Source organism: Convolutriloba macropyga, chromosome 7, assembly GCF_964194025.1.
Source record: "Convolutriloba macropyga chromosome 7, txConMacr16.3, whole genome shotgun sequence".
Classification (NCBI taxonomy): Eukaryota; Metazoa; Xenacoelomorpha; order Acoela; family Convolutidae; genus Convolutriloba; species Convolutriloba macropyga.
This window is the reverse complement of record NC_134474.1, coordinates 11,162,577-11,186,915: the sequence shown is the minus strand read 5'-3', so window position 1 is coordinate 11,186,915 and position 24,339 is coordinate 11,162,577. Positions and strand designations below refer to the sequence as shown.

Sequence of the window (24,339 nt, the reverse complement as noted above, 5' to 3'; positions counted from 1 at the left end):
ATGTATTGTCGAAGCGGTAAAGAACCACAATATATATATATATATATATATATATATATATATATATATATATATATATATATATATATATATATATCTTTAAGGATTTAAAAATTATAAATTGTGCGTTACTTTGAACGCTAATAATGTGCTATATGAACTGCCAATAACGTGAAAACTTGACAAAACTAGAAAACATGAAAAATGGGCAAATATATAAAAAATTTTTAAAATTAATTGTGAAATCTAGTAATATCAAAGCCAGAACACTATTACTTAAAGCCTAAAACCGCAATAAAGACCAATTGTGAATTCATTAGGAAGAAGAAGCACTCTTTGGTTGCTGACACTAAGCTACAAGTTGACTAAATTAAGAGAAAAATGGAGGCAAAGTTCAATATGCCATTTTTTATTTAAAAATCAAGTTTTTTTAAAAGTCCAAACGACCATAAGCTTTCAAGCAATCAACTAGATAAATTATTTTCGAGTTAAATAGGAAGCCATTAGGACCTATCACTAGTGAGTTTTGATTTGAAATGATCTGTTATTTAATTAATTTAAAAAAGATCGAATTTTTTATATAAAAACCGACTGATGACAATCCGATTTATTATTGGATTTTAACGGTCCAAGATAGATACAAAACTAATTCTAGGTCCTGCTAATGATGATTGTACATTAGGAATATTTAATTTTTCGAATGTCACAGATATAGATATTTTGTTAGTTAAAAAATCAAAATAAATGCTGCGTTTTTGATAATCAACGAATAAAGTTAGCAAAAAACTTCAAAGTTTTAATTACAGAGCACTCTAAACGGAATTTGAAGTAGAATCAGCCCCTTTTTCCGTCTACAAAGATTGTGTTAGTGGTGTTTGGGTGTGCACTCCCAGCAAATTTAATCATAGTGGACTAAAGAAACTTATTTCGTTTTGCTTTTGATGATAAAGTCTGAATTTTGTGAAATATTTAGCCGGAATTTGTGACAAAAAATTCAATAAAAACAGCCGACAATATATTTCGTCTTTAAAAACAAAATCAACATTATTTTCTTGAAAGATTTTATTAAATTTTAGCAAAATTGGCGAAATTTTCGTCAAAAATTCCGAAAAAAAGGTGAATAAAATCAACGGAATCCACTCTATTATCTCGAAAGTTTAAACCTCGATATCTCACTGTAAAAGACGAAAATAAAAAAAATCTTTTTAATTCCATATTCTACGCTGGACAAGCTTTCTAATGATACCAGTCTCAACTCTCTACGATGAATATATCGATCGGCCAAAATTGACTGAACAAAAAAAAACCCATTTGAATATATAGTTTCTCTCCCCCCCCCCCTCAAGAGGGGTCGGAACAATTAAGCACTGCTCAGCCAAGTGAGACCGTTCTAATCGAGGTCTCCAACATCCTCTGGATGGTTATTTCGCGAGATTTTAACAAGAATTTTGAACAAGATGTTATCTTAAAAGATTGTGCAAGACGAATGATTTTTTTTCAGAATTAATGCAAAAAATACTCTAAAAAAATCAGCCAACCAGCCAAAAATAATCAACTTATTAGTCAACAAAAGTCAACAAATAAGTTGGGTAAAAATGTCACAACATTTTTTTTACAAACACTGAATTTTTGTGAGTTTACAACGATTCTTCTTAAACTTAATATTCTGTATAAAATTCTCTGTATCTTCTGCTATCTGACTTTAAATCTAATCTAATCTAATCTAATGTAAACTCGCAAAATTGCTGTGTTTGTAAAAACAAATTTTGTGAAATTTTTACCCAAGCAGAGCAGAATAACATTGATGGCTTTCGACATCTTCGAAATGGTTATCTTGCGAGATGTTAACAAGAATCTTGATCAAGTTGGTTTTCTTACAATATCTTGCAAGTCAAGTGACTAATTTTAAGAATTCTTACAAAAAATCAAAAACTCTAAAAAAGCGAGGCAACAAAGTAGTTAACTTATTTGTTAACAAAAGTCAACAAATTGAATTATTAATTATCACCCGTGTTGAGGATAACGACGAAATAAAAAACAAAACGACGATTACCACGTAAGGGCTTTGATCGTTTTTGTCTAAGGAAAACGATCAAAAAACGACGATTTCTTACAAGTGAAAAACGAAATTCCTCAACACGGGCATTTGTGAGCATAAAAGTTTTTTTTAAAGCAACCCCAGAATCGAGTGTGCAACAAAGAGCTACACTGTTTAACAGTGACACAAATATATATTTAGGGTTTCCTAATGTCGACATTGGACTGTCTGACGAATAAGAAAGATATGGGGAGATTGTGGGTTCATGAGAGCAGGAGGGTCTACAGGGACAAACTGGTAGATGAGAAAGACATTGCAGCCTATGACCAGTTGGAAAAAGACACTGTAGCTAAAGTCTTCGAGGTCAGTTCCGTGAATTTCCCCAGGGTTGATGAATTTTCGAATCTATTCTGTCCCCCCCCCCCCCCCCCCAGTGTTTTTATGACCCCCAGTTACAAATTATATTTTATTATATAGAACGTTACTATGTAATAAGCGCACAAGGGTAAGTTCGCACTCTAAGATAAAGGCGCTGGATCTCTTTTGGAGCTCAGGAAATGGGTTTCTGTCAATGGTTTGGATTTAGCGTGTGATAAGAGGTCACTTGTAGCACACCAAAGTCTGGTTCATCCTTGTATATTGCTTACATCTCCTGCTAAGATTTTACAAGTTATCAGAGTATCCAAGAAAATGATTCTAGCCCTTTTTGTTCCAGGAGCCAGAAGAGATCCGGATAGAGCCTCTGGTGTTCTGTCACTTTAGTCAGGGTCTGGGGGACAGTGAGTATAACAGAGTGAAGAAGTTTGACAGTCTGAAAGATCTTATTCACGAAGCACTGGACAGCTACAATGACATGAATGCAGCCATGAATCTGGTCTTATTCGAAGATGCCATTCTCCACGTGTTAGTAATGCACGATCTTATTTTCTATCAACGTCCTTTTAAAATACTCATAATTAATTTGGGGCCATAAAGGGCAGTGGAACGAGGGATACGATACAAGGCTTATACAATGCAATGCATCATCTGGCTGATTTGGATTTGCTGTCAGATTCCAGGAAGATAACTCCCTTTTTTGCCAGAATGCAACGAGTTACCAAACTTTCTACCAGATTTTTACAAAATGGTTCATTCAGCAGAAATGTTCAGCGACAATCTTTTTGTACTAAACACTCAACACCCAGAGCCTTTAATCGTGGCCATTGCAAAGCTCATAAAAATTGGCTGCAATGACTATTTCACTTAGATGAACAATTAAAAATAACTGACTGCGGAAGACCTTGATTGTTTTCCAAAAAAAATCACTAAACCATTCACAGAAAAATTTTACAATCATGGGTTCTCAAATAATACCCTTTTTATTGCCCTTCCTCAAAGAATAAATTGAAAAGTTCAAAATAACTGGACGAAACCCAAGTTAACGTAGACTTTCTCACCTCAAGACATTAATACCAATTTTTTCTCAATAATGAGTAGTGAATTTTTCAGTTTTTGAGTGTCAGCAGTCCAAGAAAACTACAATATAATTCAAACCGCATCTGTTGTTTTTAGATAATTTCATTTGACATTGGTAGGTTTTGTTTTTCCATGTATGAGAATCTTTTTCGTTTTTGTGCACGCTCTCAAGAAACGCACGTTAGCATTTTTTGGAGTTCGTTTTGCCATAAGTTGTAACATTATCAACAGATGACCAAAGCCACCATTCAGTTTTTTGTTTTTTACCTCAAGATTTATTTTTGTAGGACCGAGTCGAAAATTCAACAAGGCAAGTACGCTCCTAAAATAACCTCTATGAAGGTTAATTTTATGGAAAAAGTTTACATGGAAAACTCACGGAAGTCTTACAGAAAACCGAAGAATCTATAGAGATGAACAAGCTGACCTTGAATACAAACAAAACAGGACTCACTTTTTTCTCACCCAATAATTCCGATTTGGGATTGTTTTTTAATAAAAAAATGAAGTTCTCATAACAAAGAAATGCTGAGGATACCTCGGCATTTAAATTGGCAGGAAACTTAATTTTGATGAGCAGCTGACTAAAGCTTAAAAAAAATAATGACGCACCCCATGATTGCCTTGATTCTTCTCGCGCATTTTTCTTTTAAAATCACTTAATGAGTGCTTTCACTCTTATCTTTTTCAGCAATCTTTTTTTTTGAATTTTTTCCGAAAAAAACCTGAGGCGCAATAATCGGCAACTGGGGTTATAACCGTGTGCTTTCTAACCACAAATTATGACAGAGTAGGAGATCTACTAATACAGACAAAAATCCTTCCAGCTGCGCTCATATTAGCCAAAATATGAAATTAAGTATGACATAGTCAAACCAGAAGATTTTAAAATCTTTATCTGGTATCTGTCTCTCTTTGTCTTCATCAAAATGCTCGAATGAAACAATTCAAAATGAGACAAAATGCCATAACTTTGGAATAAGTTCAATTGTACGTCAATGCGTACAAAAGTGGAATAATTTACCGCAGTGGCTTCGGTTAGCAAGAAATGGAAAATTATTTAAGAAAACGTTGACTGATTTATTTGTCTCATAGCTTGAAAAATACTTTTGAATAGTAACGTTGTGAGGAATCGAGTGCTGTTTCTGGTGAGGGATCGGGATGTTGACTATTTTTGCAACCGTAAAGAAACTTTTATCTCGGCTACATCCCCTGAATTAAATGGCCTTGCTGGTCGTTCGAGAGCAATTCTTCCGACATTAGTCATTTTATGGTTTTTTTTTATTTTTTTGGAAGAAAACAAAGCGAAGAATTTCATCGATGTGTTTTTGTAACAAAATTGATGTTTTTAAATTTATGCTCGACTGATTTGAAATATTACATTGTTTTGTTGCAAGAACACTTAACCACCCGGTTATAATTTTAATTTACTTGTTTTAAAAAGAAATCGAATTAACACGTGCGCTCGTAGCCTTTTTTAAATGTACTCCAGATCAGAGCTTGGCTAATGCTTATGAAAAGGTCCATGTTCACCAATATTGGGAATAAAAAAACCGTTGAAAAATTTGTAAATTTGAAAGAATTTGTAATTGTAAATTTGATTTTTTATTTTTGCTGGAAGTTGCCGTTAACACATTGCCGTTCTCATTGTGATGTCTTTATCTTCTTGGGAAGAAGGAAAACTACTCACATATTGATTGACTAAAGCATTTAGTTTCGTTCCATTTTCTCAATTTTCAGGTGCCGCATCAACCGTATTCTGGAAACTTCACGTGGGTATGCGCTGTTGATTGGAGTGGGTGGGAGTGGGAAGCAGAGTCTGGCTAGACTGTCTGCATTTATTGCCAACATTGAGGTGTTCCAGTTGCAACTGCGCCAGGGATACGGGACACTCGAATTGAAAGTTAGTATTGGTTCTTAACTCTAACGACCCGAAACCAAAAGTTGTTATCCTAAAACTTGCCTCTTATGGATCCCTAATGTCAAAGACAAAAAAGTTGTACGAAATTGGTAGGGTTACAATTTTCCCATAAAGGAAAGTTCTATGGTTACAACTTTATCATAAAGGAAAGTTCTATGGTTACAACTTTATCATAAAGGAAAGTTCTATGGTTACAACTTTATCATAAAGGATTTTTTTAACTAACTTTTTGAAACACATTATTTGTGCTGTGTTTTAGCCATGTTCAAGATTTCTCTAAAAATTTGTTAATTTACAACTTTAATTATATGAAAGTTCTAGGATTACAACTTTTCATAGACCACTTAAGATTACCGCTTTTCATAGAAGTGGTAATTTTACAACTTTTTCAATTATGAAGTCAACCCAGATAATTTGGAACGAATGATGTCTTGCATGGTTAACTTAAGCATATAGTCCGAAGAATTAACATTTTCAGCTAAGTTCATTAACTAAACGTGGATTTCAAATTCGACTTTTTTTGGTACAGTGAGTTTTGTCATTTGCAGGTATTACTTTTATTTTCAATCCTCAACACGTTGAAAAAACTTTTATTTTTTTAAGAAATAATCTTTGCCATGCTCTAAAAGTATTTTGTATAAACTCTAATATGAACTATCATTAAATGTTGAAATGATAGCAATTTTGTTGCTTTTATTTTGTTACACGTTTAAGAAGTGCATTTAATGCGCAAAACTTTTTATTGCGGGATAAAACTTAATCATAGAATTCGAGTTGTTCTTAAAGCGTTGTAAAATTTTTTTAACGACCTAAACACCATTTTTTGCTGTCTTGTCAATATTTAAAAGTTATTTTTAATAGCCGCACAGCGATAGCTGGGGCTATTATTTTCCTTCTCTTGGTTTTTTTACAATTCAAATAATTTGAATAATATTGGGGCGCTGTCTTTTTTTTAAGATCTGTTCACACATTTTCATGATTTTTGAAGTCAAATTGGAGTAGTGATTTTGGTCACGCCGAAACAGGAAATGGAGCGAAAAAGCGATTGGTTTTGCGGCGTGAATTTTTTTCGCTCTAATTTTAAAGTAGAGTGAGAAAACGGTGTTTGAACAAAAATTCGGTTTCTCGGTAGTGGTTTTTTGTTCTTATGCGGCAATTTCACTCTGATTTTTACTGTTTTTTCGATTTTTTGGATCGGATTTTTTTCTGAATGGTTTTCCCAATCCATTCACAGCTCATTCTAGGCCTAGTTTTTTGTTTGAATTAAATTTTCATTTCTCGCTAGTGGTTTTTTTGTTCACATGCGGCATTTTGACATTGATTTTCTGTTTATTTCTTATTTTTTTGTTCTGATTTTTTTAAAATGGTTTTCTCAATTCACTCATAGTCCATTCTATGTCTACTTTTTCTGTTTAGTCAATAAAAATTCAATGAATTGTACGTCAGGACTTGTCCTGCTATGTTTTTTTTATTTCGTCGTCATGATTTTTGTTACGGCCATATGACGTCACAGCCACTTTTTTCATTAGTTCATGCAATTTCAACTGAATTGCATGCATGACGTCATTTTTCGCTCTTAGTGGAGCGAGTTTTTTTGTTCATTCGCGTGATTAAATTTTTGGTCACACTTGACTTACCCCACTCTCAAAAATGCCTTCCTCACTTTGAAATTGACTTTTATTTACTTTAATTCAAAGAGATAAGGTCAAATGGGTGTGTCACTCTAATTGGAGGGCATTTGAGGGCAGCTAATAGAGGCAGCAAAAACTTGTACAGTTTTTTAATCAAAATTTAACATATGAGCCTTCAATGAAAAGAAGATTTTTTTTGGTCTGTCTTTTTTACTGTTTTTTAGACTACCGATCTACGATCTATTGCGGCTATTTTCTGGCAATCTGCCAGCTATGTTTTATTTTTAGGAAGAAAACATAGAAAGTGATGTTTTAAAAGCATGATTCCAAATGAACAGAAAATTAGTTTTGACAAAATTGATGTAATTATGATTTATAAAAGATGAAAACGTCAGTTTTATATTTTGTTTAAAGTATTTTTGAACTTATAGGTTAGATTTTATTCAATAAAAAACACCAGATTGTCCCAGGTTTCATGATAGCGCTTTCTGAGAAGAGGGGCACATATAACCAATTTTGAAGGAAACTTGAACTAAATTAGCCCAGTGTCACTCGTTTCCACACACGCTAAGAACTCTAAACATATAACATGGGTCGTGAAAAACCCCGACGAAATCGAGTCTGTTATACTTGATTTTTCGGACATTGTTCACGTAAGGCATTTTGTTTTTTTTTCAGACTGATCTGGCACTGTTGTGTCAGAAAACAGCCATCAAGAATATCCCGACTATGTTCCTAATGACAGACGCACAGGTTGGAGACGAGAGATTCCTGGTTCTGATCAACGACCTCCTGGCCAGTGGGGATATTCCAGACCTGTTTGCAGAGGACGAAGTTGAAACGATTATGGGCGCCATGAAGTCTTCGGTTAAGTCTCTCGGGTTGATGGACACGCGGGAAAATTGCTGGAAGGTGTTCATTGGAAAAGTCCAGGCTAACTTGAAAGTGAGCATTTTTGAACAGTGTTTGTAAAAAAAACTTTAGAATTGACCTTATGGCACTTCTGCTTTTTTCGCCCTGTTTCTGCTTTACTAACAAGTAATTTGTGTAAGTCAAAAATTCGATTGGAAAATTTTAAATAGAAACTTTTCAGGAGTTTGTTTATACCAATTCGTTTGGTGTAATCTAATTTGTAACAATTATTTCCTCCATTTTTTATCATTACAAAACTAAAACCACAAATATATACTCAGCATGATCGCTGTTTTCCGCACGCATGTATAAAGATCAGGAAAGTGAGCGAGTGTGAAAAACGCTGACACGCTCAAACGCTGGTATATACGTCGGTAGTTTTCGCATTCTAATTGTGCGTAAAATGGTGACAATTCGGTTTATTCTAATACTTTGATCTCGTCGCCGATTCTAATCTAGTCCTTTGATTTGGGGGGATTAGTCGGGCTTCGATTTATTCACATTTTGTCTGCAATGTTTGCTCTGTCACTGATTTCAGCAAATGTGGTTTTTGAACCGTACTTATGGTCTTTTCGTATGAAGGATTTCATTTACAGTTGTCGAAAACAGTAGGCATTTTGATAGGTATGGTACAAATTTCGGGTCTTTCCCATTATAGCCCCCCCATGAAATTATAGGCCCCCCATTATGGTATGATTACCATTATTGGGGGGCTATAGGTTATCTGACCACTAAGCTGGGGGGGGGCTATAATGGGAAAGACCCCAAATTTCATTTTCGGCCCACTTGCTTTTCTGCTCCTTCCATTTATCCAGGGAGGCTAACCCCTCTAACCTAAAGCTAGTTGCTCCTGAATCCAGCCCTGCGCCTGTCCTTTGAGCTGAAATTGCCCAAAGAGAGTCGGTTTTTAATTGCTCTCAAGCGAAGTTTGTAGCAATTATATTAGTCCTGTTGGTCTTTTTTTATGCGTTTTTTTCGCTTGATCGATTTTCGTCTGACGCATTTGACCTTTCGTCATTAAAAACGGGATGAACAGGTAGCGCCAAGCGGGCATTAAGTCTCATTAGAGGCCCTTAGCCGCGTTTAGTAGTCCTTTAAGTGCTTAGTATGGTGAAGCTACTGGGAAGGCCGTACTTTAAGGTTAAAAGGTCGTTTTTGAGCCAAAAATGTTGGCAATTTTTTGGGTTTTTTTGCCATTTTTCGAAATTTTTGTTGGCCGGTCTAAAATTGAGGCTGTTTAAAGTTCATAGCGGTCTTTTGCAAATCACAAGTTCTTTTTATGACCGTTTTAAGGGGTACATGTTTTGGTAATCCAAACAAAAAACGCAAATTTATACTAATTTTCACAATTTTTTCAAGTTTGAAAATTTATTTCATTTCTTAGGTTTCTCCAGCCTCAAAAGCCAAGGAACCTCCTCTGGAGTTTGATCATAGTTTACTGTATAGTTTCCAGATGTAATGGAATGTTTATCAAGATTTTATCATCACGAATTTCGGCAATTTTTTGAAAAAAATTGCATTTTGTAATTTTTTTTTAAATATTCATTGTCATTATTCGGATTTTTTCAGCCTCATGGGTCAGAAAACCCCCGTTATTATCTGATATTAAACTACTGAAAAATTTTCATTAGCCATTGATTATTGTTCATCTTTTCATTATCAAAAATTTTAGCATTTTTTTTATACAACTTGCAATTTTTTTAGAAGTTGTTTCTCATTTTTTTTAGGTTTCTAGAGCCTCAAGAGCAAAGGAAATTTCTCCAGGGATTGATAATAGGTTACTGCATAGTTTCTAGATGTAATGGATTGTTTTTTTCCCAGACGTTAATATCATGAATTTATCATGAGCCGTTGAAACTATTTCAGGTTTGAAACAGATACTCGATAGTGCCTTTAGACAATGAAATGGTTCTTAAGATACTAATATCTTGAATTTTAGCAAGTTTTGTTAAAATTTGCAATTTCTTCCACAATTTTTTAAATATTTTTTGCCTTTTCTGAGTTTAACGACCATTACTGGCCAACGAAACTTTTTAAGTCTTGGAAATGGGTTACTTGTCACTTCGTTCTCATCTTGGAGCAACTTTGTCATCCTCTTCCTCCATTACTAAAAAAATCGCATGACTGATCATACTGAAATTTTGAACAGGAACTCGAGACACGATTTGAAACACGATTCAAGAGCTGGAATAGATGCATCACTCGAACTATTATTCGTAGAAGTGTGAAGTGTTTCCTTTTTCGGTCATGTTGTTTTAACTGCAATCCAGAACGATATAGTGTATTTGAACTCGAGTTACTTGGATTTGTCCGGTCTAATAAAATTTATTAGGAAAATTGTGTTTACAGTCATATGCGATCACTAAACTCTGTCAGCAAAGTATTCTTTTTGGAGCAGTTCGTAAGTCTAATTTTTTTGTTTGAACAGGGCTTGTCACTGCTATGTCTCGTCTAGAAGCAAGATTGGAAACAAGATCTTTTAGCATATCTATTTAATTTTTCTGGCCAATTTCAGGTCTCGCTCTCTTGAACTTTTGATAGGAGTCAATTCTTAAATTATTTTCAATACCAGTAATATCTGCAATTCAGATGCTTTTATTTTTATTTTCTGCTTGGTTTGAAATGTTCAATTGGTCTTGACGTCACGCATTTTTTTATGTTTTTCGATTCAATTCAATGAATTGTATTTCAGGACGTCATCTTGCTATGTTGTTTTCCTGATTTTCCTCGCATTTCATGGCTTAACTTGAATCTTACCCCCCCAAACCTCAAACATAGCCGGAAGAATTCCGGAAACGACTCGAAGTGAAATGCCAATTAAGTGCCATCCAACTACTCATCAGAAGAAATCTGCCTCGACTAATTTAGGATTATTTTGAAACAAAAAACCATAATACAAAAAGTTAAAAAAAAATCAAATCTTTTAAAATATGATAAAAAATCTGATCAAGTTTTGTCATAACTTGAGATCGCGAAATAACTATCTCTGCCAAAATTACTTCATCAACACAACTAATACCTACTAAAACCACTCATGAGAAATTTTAAAAATACTTGAAGCCAAATAATGAAAAAATTAGCCCTTTGACTTAAAATATTGGGAAAAGTTAAAAAAATTTTAATATTACAAAAACAAATAAATTCAAAGAAAATTTCTTTTCAGCCAATAGGATATCCAAATGCCCGCAAGACAATAGGCAAGCCATAATAGGCTAAGAAACTTGTCTAAAGACCAGAAAAACTGCAAAAAATTAGTCCCAATTTTCGCCATTTTCGTCATATTTCTCAACAAAAAAGAGCTTTATATCCACAAAACTGTAGCCAATTGTAAACTAAAAATTGCTCAAGTAAAAGGGGTCTTTTCAATGCCCATTTGAGGCAGTAAAACAAACCAAAAAGTAAAAAAAATCGCAAAAATTAGCCCAAAAATCAGCAAAATACATGAAAAACCACCGAATTAGCATAAAATTAATATAAATTTCCAGAAACCTTCAAACCACTACAAAACCGAGCCTAAAACCAAAAGAAAATCATAACCAAACCTCTTAACCAAAAAAACTGAGAAAAATGCTTTAAAATGCCGCTTGTGAACAAAAAATTTCGCTCGCTTACAGAATTTTTTTTCACACCTCAATTTCTTGCTCTCTAGAAAACAGCGATATGAACAAAAAACCACTCGCTTTTCGCTTCGCTCTTCATTTCGTTCAGCAACAAAATCACTCCAATTTTTTTCACGTGTTTCATTTCCTGCTTCAAAATTCACTCCAATAAAATTGATTAAAAAAGGACATCTCCAATACTCCTCTTCGAGTCGTAAAAATCATGTATACCGTCGTCTGGATTAGCAGGCAAGATCTTCGGTTCAATAATTACCTTGCAATAATTTAAAGTTCCTTTGACCACTGCAGAAACACAAGTTAAGAATTTCTCGAAATTTTTGAACTGTTTATAGCTGCGAAGCTGTAAGCTGAGCGTAGCTATATTGCGGTGCTCCTGGTTTTTTTTTACAAATCAAAGAATTTGATTGTATTGGAGCGCTGTCTTTTTTTTAAGATCTGTTCACATATTTTCATGATTTTTGAAGTCAAATTGGAGTAGTGATTTTGGTTACGCCGAAACAGTAAGTGGAGCGAAAAGGCAATTGGTTTTGCGGCGTGAAATTTTTTTGCTCTAAATTTAAAGTAGAGTGAGAAAACGGTGTTTGAACAAAAATTCGCTCTCTCGGTAGTGGTTTTTTGTTCACATGCGGCAATTTCACCCTGATTTTTACTGTTTTCTCAATTTTTTGGATTGGATTTTTTTTCTAAATGGTTTTCCTAATCCATTCACAGCTCATTCTAGGCCTAGTTTTTTGTTTGAATTGAATTTTCATTTCTCGTTAGTGGTTTTTTTGTTCACATGCGGCATTTTGACATTGATTTTCTGTTTTTTTTCTTATTTTTTGATCTGATTTTTTTGAAAAAGGTTTTTCAATTCACTCATAGTCCTTTCTTGGTCTAGTTTTTCTGTTTAGTCAATGAAAATTCTTTGAATTGTACGTCAGGACTTGTCCTGCTATGTTTTTTTTTGTTTCGTCGTCTGACGCTCTTTTTTCGTTTTACATTTGTTCACACAGCAAAGCTGAAAAAGTCAAATTTTCTGAATGACTTCTTCCTCTCACTAACGGCATTTGCGCGCGTGACGTCATTTCTCACTCGCTATAGCGAAAGTTTTTAGGTTATTTGCTTGATTAGATATTGATCATACGTGACTTACCTCACTCAATAAAATGACTTTTGCACTTTAAAACTTAAGTTTAATTTGAATTTGTTTAAGGTCAAAGGAACTCATATGTGCAGTAAAGGTCCCTAATAAGAGGCTTCTGTGGAATGAAATTTAACAAGCTTTATCAATTTATCGCTGAATGTTTCTTAGCCTAGTTTTTTGAGCGGTGTCGATTTTTTTTTCAATTTAGATCTGTATCTTTTTCTATCTCTATTATATGGCACGCAGGTCTATTCTTTCGCAGCTATTCCGGCAGGCTGCCTGCTAGGTTTCGATAATTTTTTAGATCTCCACAATTACACCTTCATTATAAGTTTATATGAATAAAATTAGTATGTTTGATATTTTTTATATGTTACTATGTTTTGCAAAAACATTGTCATGTCACACTTTTAGTTCGCCAATCAACATACGTTATTTCGGATCTTTTCAACAATTGCCCCCCCTTTTGCAAAAGGGGGGGCTATTCTTGAATAGAATTTAAGCGAGCTATTTATTAACCAATCAGAGACGACTAATAACTTTCCACGCATGCACATACTATTAAATTGAATAGAATAAAATACACCGTGGTATACCAATTAGCCGAACCGGAATACAAAGCGAAAAGAATTTCCGATTGGCGGGTCGGTGGGCGCGCTTCGCGCGCGTCGCGGCTTCGCCGCGATAACCGACCCGCGATTTCCGGATTACATCCCACTGCGCGTGAGAGGCATGGCCATGAACAGCGGTCCGCAACTGCGCTTAAACTGATATTCGGCTATCTAAACTGTAGGCCAACTAATATTGTGGTAAAGTATAGCACAAAAGGGGAGGCGATTCTCTACTAGGTACCAAAGGGGGGGAAATTGTTGAAAAGATCCGTTATTTCTTTTCAATTAATTCTGTTTTATTTTGCGCATGCAGAAAATACAAAGTTAAAAATACAACGTAAATCTTTGCCATAATTAAAAATGAAGAAAAACATCGCACTCATCTCATGCAGATACTTTTCGATTATATTCCAACTATTTGCATATTTCTATAAGAATTCTAAATCCACTTTGTGAACTATTTATTGGTGCTATATCACAAATGAAATTTGCTCTTCTTTATGTGCACATTTACAGGAAATCATAGTGTCGAAATTTTGCAACTGTTTTAACTGTTATGAAGCTAACTAGGCGTTTCTATGAGTGACAAGCGCTTACTTGCTCAGACCAAAAATGTATTCTTCTCTTTTCAGGAACCTGAGTTAGAAAGAGGCGTAATATTTAAGTAGTCATTTTTACAGTAAATAATGATAATTTTACTCGTTGCTAAGGGTGAACAAGAAGAGAATACTGCTGAACAATAAAAGTTTTTTGCCCATTTTAAAATCCCAATTCGTCGCAAACTGGGTTTGTGTTTCTTGAGTGGTTAGTTTAACTCGAAGTTTTGGTTTTATCCGTTTTTTTTTTCAATCAGGTGGTGTTGAGTTTCTCCCCAGTTGGGTCCGTGTTGCGAGTGAGAGCCAGAAGGTTCCCTGCCATCATCAGTTGCACCTCAATTGACTGGTTCCACCCCTGGCCATATGAGGCACTCCTCAGTGTAAGCGACAGGTTCCTGCAGCAGATTCCACAACTCAAAGATCTCCCGGATGCTAAAAAGAAAGACCTCCTAGATGCATCCAATGATTTTGATGAAGGTAAATGTTTTTTTTTCCTGCTGAGTTGAAAAGTTCTTGTCTTAAGAACTTTGAAACGGGAGAACAACAATTTGGGGCGGAGAAATAAATTAAAAGAGATCGGATCTTTTCAACAATTCCCCCCCCCTTTGGTACTTAGTAGAGAATCGCCTCCCCTTTTGTGCTATACTTTACCACAATATTAGTTGGCCTACAGTTTAGATAGCCGAATATCAGTTTAAGCGCAGTTGCGGACCGCTGTTCATGGCCATGCCTCTCACGCGCAGTGGGATGTAATCCGGAAATCGCGGGTCGGTTATCGCGGCGAAGCCGCGACGCGCGCGAAGCGCGCCCACCGACCCGCCAGTCGGAAATTCTTATCGCTTTGTATTCCAATTCGGCTAATTGCCCTAGCATGGCGCACTTTATTCTATCCAGTTTAACACAGTGTGAGCATACACGGAGAGTTTAGTCGTCTCTGATTGGTTAATAAATCGCTCGCTTAAATTCTATTCAAGAATAGGCCCCCCTTTTGCAAAAGGGGGGCAATTGTTGAAAAGATCCAAGAGATCTTATAATCAACTTTGATACCTGAAATCTTTTGTTCTCAAGATTCAGAGTAACAGAACCAGAAAACCATAAATTTGACTTCTTCCACGTCGTAGCTAATTTTTTTCGTCAATGCCGCACCAGAAAACCACCTGTTCAGGTTAATTGGCTGAACATAATTGAATAACTGAGAGAACAGAGTAGCTTCGGTTCATGTTGTATTTTTCACGTATAGGAGGAAAGTATGCGTGAAAAGTATCGCTGTGTGAAAAAATTGTTTTTGTTTTAATATGACATTTTCCAAGCACTTTTTTTTATTTCACCAGCTCTAAATATTCAAATCGAAACGGTTTTTGGCACAAATTATCTACAAAAGTACGCCTGAGAGCAATGTTTGCCATTTCAATCATTTACGGTGACTTTTAGTTTCAATTTTGAGCTTTTTTTGCCGATTTTGACGCGATTTAGCTTTTTTGTAATGTATTTCAAGTTTGGCATTCAATCTGAAAAATTGTTTTGTTGCCTTTAGTCTTTCAGATTGCTTGCTGACCTATTGCGGTGTCTGTTACCAGTTTCGAGATTAATAGGAGTAGTGAAAACCTCCTTTTTGTCTAATTTAAAGTAAAGTTTTTCAGCCTATCTTGTTTGATTGTGCGTTTTAAATAAAAGACATTGATAAAGTTTGAGAAAAATTTTTATGGGATTTGTTATTAGGAAGAGTCAAATGCTTGATGTGCCAGTTTTTACTGAAACATTGATATTTAGTTCCTTTTTAATGACTTTTGATTTTTTTGCCTTCTATGTTTTTGATATCGCTTAATTTGTCGTTTGTCCTGTCGGTAGTCAATGACCGCACAGAAGCAGTATAGAAAGGTATCAGAAGAAAGTTTGATGTGCTCTGCAATTTGTTGAGATTTTTTATGATTAATGATTACTCACTTTAAATATTTTTCTCTTTGTTTTGTTTTCTTTTCCCATCATTTTCCCTCTTTATATGTTCTTGGACGTGACATTTGCAAAAATTTCGAAACAAATCACATCAAGTTTTTTGTCAAAATTTAGCTGCGACTGAAGGCAAAATATTCCTTGAATCCGGTCCGACTTCATCATTATGTTGATATTTTAAGTCATTTTTTGTTGGGATTTTTGTAGTGCCAAAAACGGAAGGAGAGTGATAAAGCAAGAGTTTTTGAGGCGTAAAACTTTTGCCAGAAAAAAAAAACGTTGATTCAGAGAAAAAAAATTGGTTGTGAATGATTTCTTTCGCGTGCTTCACTTTGGCTTCTGCTTTTATTGTTTTATATTTGTTTTCAAAGTGCTTGTGTTTAAATTTTTTTAAAGTGTTCAAAGTCCTTTCAAATTCAATTCGATGTGAATTCAATTCGATGTTTTGCGACTTCTTCCACCCAGCAGTGGATTTATTTTTTTGTGTGACCGTTTGTGTGTGTGTGTGTGTGTGTGTTTGTGAGTTTGAGTGTGTGCTTATGGTGTGGATGTGTGTATCTGTGCGCGTGTGTTTGTGTGTTTTAGTGTGTGTTGGTGTGGTTTTGTGTGTGTATATGGGTGTGTGTGTGTGTGTAGGTTTGTGTGTGGTTTTGCGTGTGTTTATGCGTGTGTGCGTGGTTTTGTGTTTGTGTGTGTATGTGTGTGTGTGTGTGTGTGTGTGTGTGTGACCTTTATTTTTTTAGGCCAGTTGCCTGATAAATTGTTTGATCGTACCTCATTCACCAAACTGACTTCTCTACTCACAAATTAAATCTACATGGAGAATCACAAATTAAATCTAAACTAAGAATGTTATCGACATTTGTTTCTGAGATTCGATTGAAAAATAAGAATACCAAAGGATTTAAAATGAATACCAAAGAATACCAAAGAATACCAGGATTTAAAATCAGAATACCAGTTTTTTATCGTATTTTTTGTCTGTGGTCGTGGGCGTCTTTTCTAACCAGGCGTTATAAACAATTTGCCTGCTATGTTAGTATGGGGGCGCAAGATATCCTTTCTATGAAAATTCAAGTTGGTCCGATATTTGTTCTGTAGGTAACAGCGCAGTTGACAGGAGTGACGTAGCTGAACAACCCGATCAGCCAGGAGAGAAAAACGGTGACCCCACCGCTGCTGATAACCCGACAAAAACCACAGACGAGAAAGCAGCCGAACCGGAAAATAAACCGGAGGAAGATGCTGAAAAATCAGCCGAGAAAAGTGGAACCGGCGAAGAAAACGAGGGAAAAGATGGTGACGCGTCAGGAGATGAAAGGCCAAAATCAGGGAAGGAAGTCAAGGATGACAAAGGGATTGAGGGATCGCCAACTCCTACTGCTTTGAGGGCGTCCGTTTCTGAGTTCATGGCCTATGCACATGAGAGTGTGAATGTAGTCAGCAAGACATATTTTGAGGTTTGAACTCTCTTTGAGGTCATACTGATGCATGTTGTGTGATTGAAACCCGTCTCAAATAGCACAATTACAGTAGTTACCTTGGTAGAGGTAACAGTTGTAAATATCCTCAATAAAACACTAGTAAAGTTTGTTAGATTGGTCGAAGGCCAACTAACTGGACTCGAGGATTTGACATCGAGTCGAGGAATTATCCCCGGACTATAGGACTTGAGGAGCGTCTTAGCAACTTTTCAACATTCCTAGCGTTTAGGGCAATTGTGGATAAAATTTATAGCTTTTCATTTTGTCCGTAGATGAGACGCGTTATACATTTTATTCGAAGAGCACTTTGTATTTTTTCCTAAACGTATCCATATAAAAAAGGCTGGTCATGGTCCAAAGGGAAAGTCTGCACAATTGTCTGAATGATTTGGCGTCTTCATCCAACTGCTATTTTCGCTTACTTCAAACGAATTTATATTTGCTGGGAAAGCTGCAATAATTGATACACTACTTATCGAGGTCAGAAGGCCAAATCTAATCTCGTGCTAACGCGGTTTGATCTCGTAATTCATCCGGTTGTTGTCTATTAACAACTTCCGATTGTTGTCTATTAACAACTTCCGATTGTTGTCTATTAACAACTTCCGATTGTCGTCTATGAACAACTTCTGATTGTCGTCTATGAGAAGTTGTAATCCAAGAGCTTCCATTAAACAAAAGTTCTATTAAAAAATAAGAAAAACTTAAAAAGGCCAGAAAAAAGAGCCAGCAATGTGTTCCGAATGAATAGTAAAAAATCTGAAAACAGTCATAGAATTTCATACAAAAATTATTTTGTCAAACTGAAACTGATAGATCACAATTCCGAAATGCTTTAGAAATTGCTTAATCGACAGTCAACTGAAATCGGAGCCATAGTTGACAATTTTCTACGTTATTCTATAATAAATTTTTTAGTCGAGAAAAATTTTAAGTACTTGTTGACAGCTATTTTTTTTTATAATGTGTGAATTGGTTTACAAAAATTATCCATGTTAACTAGCGAAGACGCTCATTGACGTTTTTTGACTGCTTTCAGGTTCTATGAAGACACTTACAAATTTAAAACAAATGTGTATATTAACAATAACAGTTGCGTTATCGGACTCCCGTAAACTCTCTTAAATTGTCAACTTTATATATATGTCGTCAATATTTTCAATTGCTCTTGAACGTAGTTCATAGCAATTATTGTAAACGTGTGTGTCTTTTTTTATGCTAAATTTTCGCTCGACATTTTTGACTTTTCGAGTGACTTTTGCGCCCTGGACTTTTTGCATTTCGCGTGATCTAAAATTCCCTCTCAATCACAATTTCAAGCAGCTGAACTCAATTGGCGGCAATTTTATACTAAAAGTCAAATGAAAAGGGCGCCGAAACTGGCGTCATTTTTTACTTTAAATCTTAATAGTGGTATATGTTACCCTCTAATGTGGTTATTTGAAGCCCACTATAAAACTTCTTAGTCCCGTTTAGGCTCCCCCCCCGTCTGAAGCAGGCTGCAATTGATTAGAGCTCCCACTAGTCGTTCAAGAGCAATTCTTCCAACGTTTAGTCGGTTATGTTTTTAATACAGAATAAGATCATTCCGCATAAAGAAGGGGTCTTCTAAATGCATACAATAGTGCACTAAATGAAGCAAAAAGTTCATAAAATGTTCATTTTAAATAAATTTCATTACAACAACTAACAATTTAATTGAAGACCCAAAATCTTGTACTGAACGGCAAAGTTTAGTTAGCACCCACTGTTTTCACGAAGTAAAAATTTAATTTCACTCGAACTTAAAATCAAATTTTGAAAAACAGTTTGCACCATTCGTGCCCTACACTAGTCCTCTCGCCTAGCCTATGAAATGAAATTCAGATCGCACGTTCACTTACCAGGAATGCAATTGTAAAGTTGATGAAATTCACCCCGAGTTTTACAGTAAAAAGAAAAACTTCACAAGATCATTCTTTATTCACAGCTTTCCTCTCTCTGTGTTAAGCGCAAGTAAAAATGTAGCGATAGTTGAACAAACCCGAAAATATATCACATCTTGTGACAACGTTCTCTTTACTGTGAAACTCGGATGAAGTTCAACTTTAACTTCTGAGGTGAGAAGACTAGTGAAGGGGGTAATGGAGGAAAAATTGTTTTTCAAAATTTGATTTTAAGTTGGAGTAATATTTCCTCAAAAAATGAATTTTTACTTTGTTAAAATAGTGTCTGATAACTTACTTTTGCCGTTCAATATATATAAACTGGTCATTTTCTTCATAAAATTCAATCAAAAATTGTGTACCTAATCAGCCCACGGTTAAAAAATGAGGTGATTTTTCCACGAGAGAAATTTAGATTGAACTGTGTTCTTATGTTAATCCTGGTTCAGAATGAGAAAAGACACAACTACACGACACCGAAGAGTTTCCTGGAGCTGATCAAGTTGTATGGGAATCTTTTGAAGACCAAGTACAAGGAGTTAGAGGAAGGCACTAAGCGTCTTTCGTCAGGACTGAACAAACTGAAGAGCACTACTTCACAGGTGGGCGTGAATACCTTTTAAAAATAGGTCAAATATCATCAAGATTAGCTTTGAATGCACTAGACTTGTAATAAGTGTTTCTAACTAACCACAAATATAAGATTATAAGATTCAATACCCTTCGCAACCCTCCCTCCCCCCCCCCCCCCCCGACCTAATACCCTACCCCTGATGTAATACCACGCATGTATCTTAACACGGGAAAAATTAATCGATAGTAGCGTTTTTGTTTGTTTCAGGTGGACAAGTTGAAGAATAAACTGGCAAAGCAAGAAGTAGAGGTCAAACAGAGGAACATTGCAGCTGAAGAACTGATCCAAAAGGTTCGAAATACTGAATCAAAACTTTTACGTTAAATGAGAATTAGTTTAGATTATCTCAGCTAAATGTTATTGAAAAGTGTAGTGGATAATGAAAAAATAACAAATTGTGTTACCATTTTTAAAGAATTTAAACCCAAACTCTTTAGCTCTGGATCTTTTTTTGATTTTGTAAAGCTAATATACTAGTATAAGATACTGTATTATGGAACAGAACGGAAAATGCATTACGTTTTGAAAATATAAGTTGCTGAAATCAGTGACAAAGCGCAGTGACATTGTAGACAAAACGCAAATAAATCGAAACAAAATTGGCAATATCCTTGATGCGAATTGTGGTGACAGCAGGAATGCGTAAATTGGTGACTAATCCTCCCAAATCAAAGGATTAGATTATAGTAGGCGACGAGATCTAAGGATTAGAATCAGTAAATTGTCACCATTTTACGCATATTTAAAAGGTGAAAATTACCGACAGAAATATACGCGTTTGAGCGTGTCACCGTGTTTCGAACTTGCTTATTTTCCTGATCTTAATACATTTGTGCGGAAAACCGACCATGCTGAGTATATACACTCAGTACTATGTGGTTTTAGTTGTGTAATGAGATCTAATTTTGTTAAGAATGAATCAGAACTCCATCCTGCGTCACTTTTTTAGTTAAGGGCGTTCTCTCTTCTCCAACAATAAAATAAGTAAAACAACTGTAATCTTCGAGAATTTCACGTGTACGATGTATCAAAAACAACGAGTAATGTCATAAAAAACATAGCTTATTGGAACTTGGGTTTATCGTCGGCAAATGAGAACTAGACAGATAACTTACTGCCAATGATATTCAAAAGAAATCAGAAATAGATGACAGCAAACAATCTAGAACAAAGATCATTGTTAAACTGAAATTTCTTAATTCACAATTTTCAAGGCAATTGGACATAATTGATATTAAGAGTTTTTTCCCTTAATTTTAGACTTGATAGTTCTTTACTTAGTAGAAGAGACTTATACTTATGACAACGTTTAGATCATCCTCTTGGCCTAATCTGACAAAACTCTAAACTTGTTGGGGTTTTCAATGTTTTTTCAAATTTGATTTTTCACTCTTCTTTTTGTTGATTGCAAATGTAGATAATCGCACTGTAAGCAAGAACAACCGACGGGAAATTGGTTTGAAAAATAGTTCTTCTAGAAATATTCCACTTCAAACTGATGACTTTCCGAGTCAAGTTTTATTTTTCACTGTTAATGTTCTTACTTTCATGGTCACTGTTAATGTTCTTACTTTCATGGTTGATGGATTTTGCATTCATTCCAAAACAATTTATCGCTCAGAATTTTTGCGGATTATATTTAACTCAATGAATACGCCAAACTGTTTGCTTTTTGTGGGTCTCAATTTAACCCCTTGAGTAAACTGAAGATTAACAATGAAATGTGCGAGAAACTTTGGTCGAACGAAAAAATGTTTTGGTACGGGAAAGTAATTGAAATTCAAGTTTTGTACCGGAAACTAACAATCCGTGCCTTAGCATAGAAAGATTTCATATTTTGCAAAATTTCAAATACTTTTTAATAAACAAGAGATAATGTTTATTTTATTTATTTTAACGCAGACATTTTATGTGTCCATAATGACTAATCCTTGTCAGGCCGATTTCATTTTTCTTGCACGGAACGGTAGAGGTGGTTTTTAAACACTCCTGTTTTTAGAATGATTGTATTGCCTAGATCTACAGCATTTTGAAACAATTGTCTATTAGTAAATGAATTTAATGCGCTCCGCTTCTGGTTAGCAAATTAGGGCATAATCTTGTGTGAATTTTGAATCCGCGCATCATCTGAAAAGGTAAAATGCTGGATACATAAAAAACAGACATTTCACAAATATTACACCGCAAAGCGTACGTCACATTTGTACACGATTTATATCAAAATTTTCGCGGTTTTTTTGCATTCAATTAAGTTGCAGCTAGAGTTCTCAATTTTATTAATAAGGATCTAAGACAGAGCTCAGAAACTAATTGTTTTAAATTATCATATTATGAATACGTTCAATTCAACGTTCTTCAAACCAGGATTTGATCCCTTTAATCCGCAATTAGTAAAAAGAAAAAGTTTTTTTTTGATTAAAAATCAATTAGGGTTTCATTGTTTTATGCTTAATCAGCACTTTGTTAACAGTTTCATTCCACGATAGCTCACGAACACTAATTATGCACAAACGTGATGGATGCTTCCAAATTTTCTCAAATTTGAACTAACTTCGCCCAGTGTCACTGTTTTCCACGCTTGCTTATAACCTTAGTCTTACAAAAATGGGCCGTAAAAAACCCCGACAAAATCAAAGAAATTTGCTAAATTTTGTGCACATGTTGCTTCCTAATAACCTTTGTCACCTAAGGAGACTCGGCATTTTTCTTTTTTCGTTTTTTTTTGTGTCGTGTTCATGCTTTGTAGAAATCCAAAATTTGGTAGGAGACTTAATTTTATGTAAGAGAAGGGGTTACTCGGGTTGGGATCCCAGTGAATTCCATCGATGAATCATAGAAAATTAAATATCATAATTTCAAATATCTGTGATCCATCGATGGGATTCACTGGGAGCCCAACCCGGGTAATTGTGCGAATTTATCATATCTTCTACTCTTGAATTTCTTTGATCCGTATTACGTCTCGTCTCTGGATTTTGTAACTGGACGTCAATTAACTTTGACACTTAAAAATTACCAATTGCAACCTATTTTGTGATGTAGGTGGGTAGTGAGTCTGCGAAGGTGGCGACAGAGAAGGCCACTGCGGATGAGGAGGAGGCCAAGGTGGCCGTGATCAAAGAGACGGTGGCTGTGAAACAGAAACTGTGCGAGGCTGACCTCAAAAAGGCAGAACCCGCTCTCATTGCGGCCGCTGCTGCACTCAACACTCTCAACAAGGTTGTTTCGCGAATTAAAATTACAAAACAAAAAGTTCAAGTTACGTAATAGATTTGACAAAAGTCTACCACGCAGAATCAATATTTTATTTTTGAACTTTTTTTGGATATATTATAAGAATGAGCTGAAAGAACCAAAAGTTATAAAATAAAAACGGAATGAATGCTGAGGAAATTGCACAATTTTGAGTAAAATCGTGCTTGTATCATTTAGATAAAAACAATGTGTAATAAGAGTTGAAAATGATCATCCAGTTGATCGTAGTGTGAGTGGAAAGAAACAATTATTGAGCTAAAAGTTAGGAAATTTGAATAATGGAAAACCATTTTTTTGTTCAAAAATGAGCAATATAAGCTGAAGAAACGCAAGAAATGCGAATAATCATGAGAATCATCAGTTGAATATCGAAGAGGTAAACGAATGGAAGAAATGATCTGAAGCACAATCAATGAGTAAACAACAGTTTACTACTAGATTTGTTGACAAGAAGTCCAAGTTCAGCAGCAATTTTTGTTCTCTTAACTTTCGGGATTTCGGGAGGAATTCAGGTTGAATATCATACCTTCAAATTCGCATTTTGCCAATCCTGTCTTGATACATTTTTTGTTAAGAAGGAATGAAAGTGATGTTTCAGACTAATTTGACGGAGCTGAAGGCGTTTCCCTCTCCCCCTCCTGACGTGGTGAATGTGATGGCAGGGGTGATGGTGTTGTTCCTGGGGGGTCCCAAGGGAGTGGTACCCAAGGACAGGTCATGGATGGCAGCCAAGAAGATGATGGGAAAAGTAGGAAAATTTTGTATCTTTGATGTTGCCCCAATCAAAAAGAGTTCATGAAATATTCCCTAAATTGTAGGGAGGAGGTAATGCATTGCGATGCACCATAGTAACGGTCTACGTATAACTAAGGCAGACCCTTGTTGTTTACAGTCGTAAAGTATAAAGAGTTAGGGCTAATTATTTCTGCGCGGGAAGTAGATTCACCTAATTCTCTCAGACTAACCGACTCTGTAAAACACTGAAGATAAACTTCAATTATTACGGTGAATAATATACATAAGACCGGAGTCAAGATCGGAGATATACACATAGTGCAGCTATCTACTAGACTGACTAAAGTCAGGCGTGCAAGCGCCATATATAAGAAAATAGTCATCTCAGTCTGATTGGCTGAAGGTGTACATTCAGTATTTCGTCTGCTACATGTCTTTTCAAAAGT

The 24,339-nt window shown here is 35.3% G+C and overlaps 1 protein-coding gene across 4 annotated transcripts in view; it reads left to right on the top strand.

Annotated features, from left to right (window-relative positions):
• LOC142342601 (dynein beta chain, ciliary-like) overlaps positions 1 to 24,339 on the top strand; it is a 300,993-nt gene that overhangs the window by 195,274 nt on the left and 81,380 nt on the right. For all 4 annotated transcript variants that reach the window (XM_075393992.1, XM_075393990.1, XM_075393991.1 and 1 more), the window contains 10 exons: positions 2,240 to 2,401; positions 2,754 to 2,941; positions 5,234 to 5,396; positions 7,724 to 7,990; positions 14,168 to 14,387; positions 16,962 to 17,320; positions 19,719 to 19,871; positions 20,111 to 20,194; positions 22,946 to 23,122; positions 23,757 to 23,906. In XM_075393992.1, coding sequence (XP_075250107.1) covers positions 2,240 to 2,401; positions 2,754 to 2,941; positions 5,234 to 5,396; positions 7,724 to 7,990; positions 14,168 to 14,387; positions 16,962 to 17,320; positions 19,719 to 19,871; positions 20,111 to 20,194; positions 22,946 to 23,122; positions 23,757 to 23,906 — 1,923 coding nt within the window. The remainder of the gene's footprint in view (positions 1 to 2,239; positions 2,402 to 2,753; positions 2,942 to 5,233; positions 5,397 to 7,723; positions 7,991 to 14,167; positions 14,388 to 16,961; positions 17,321 to 19,718; positions 19,872 to 20,110; positions 20,195 to 22,945; positions 23,123 to 23,756; positions 23,907 to 24,339) is intronic.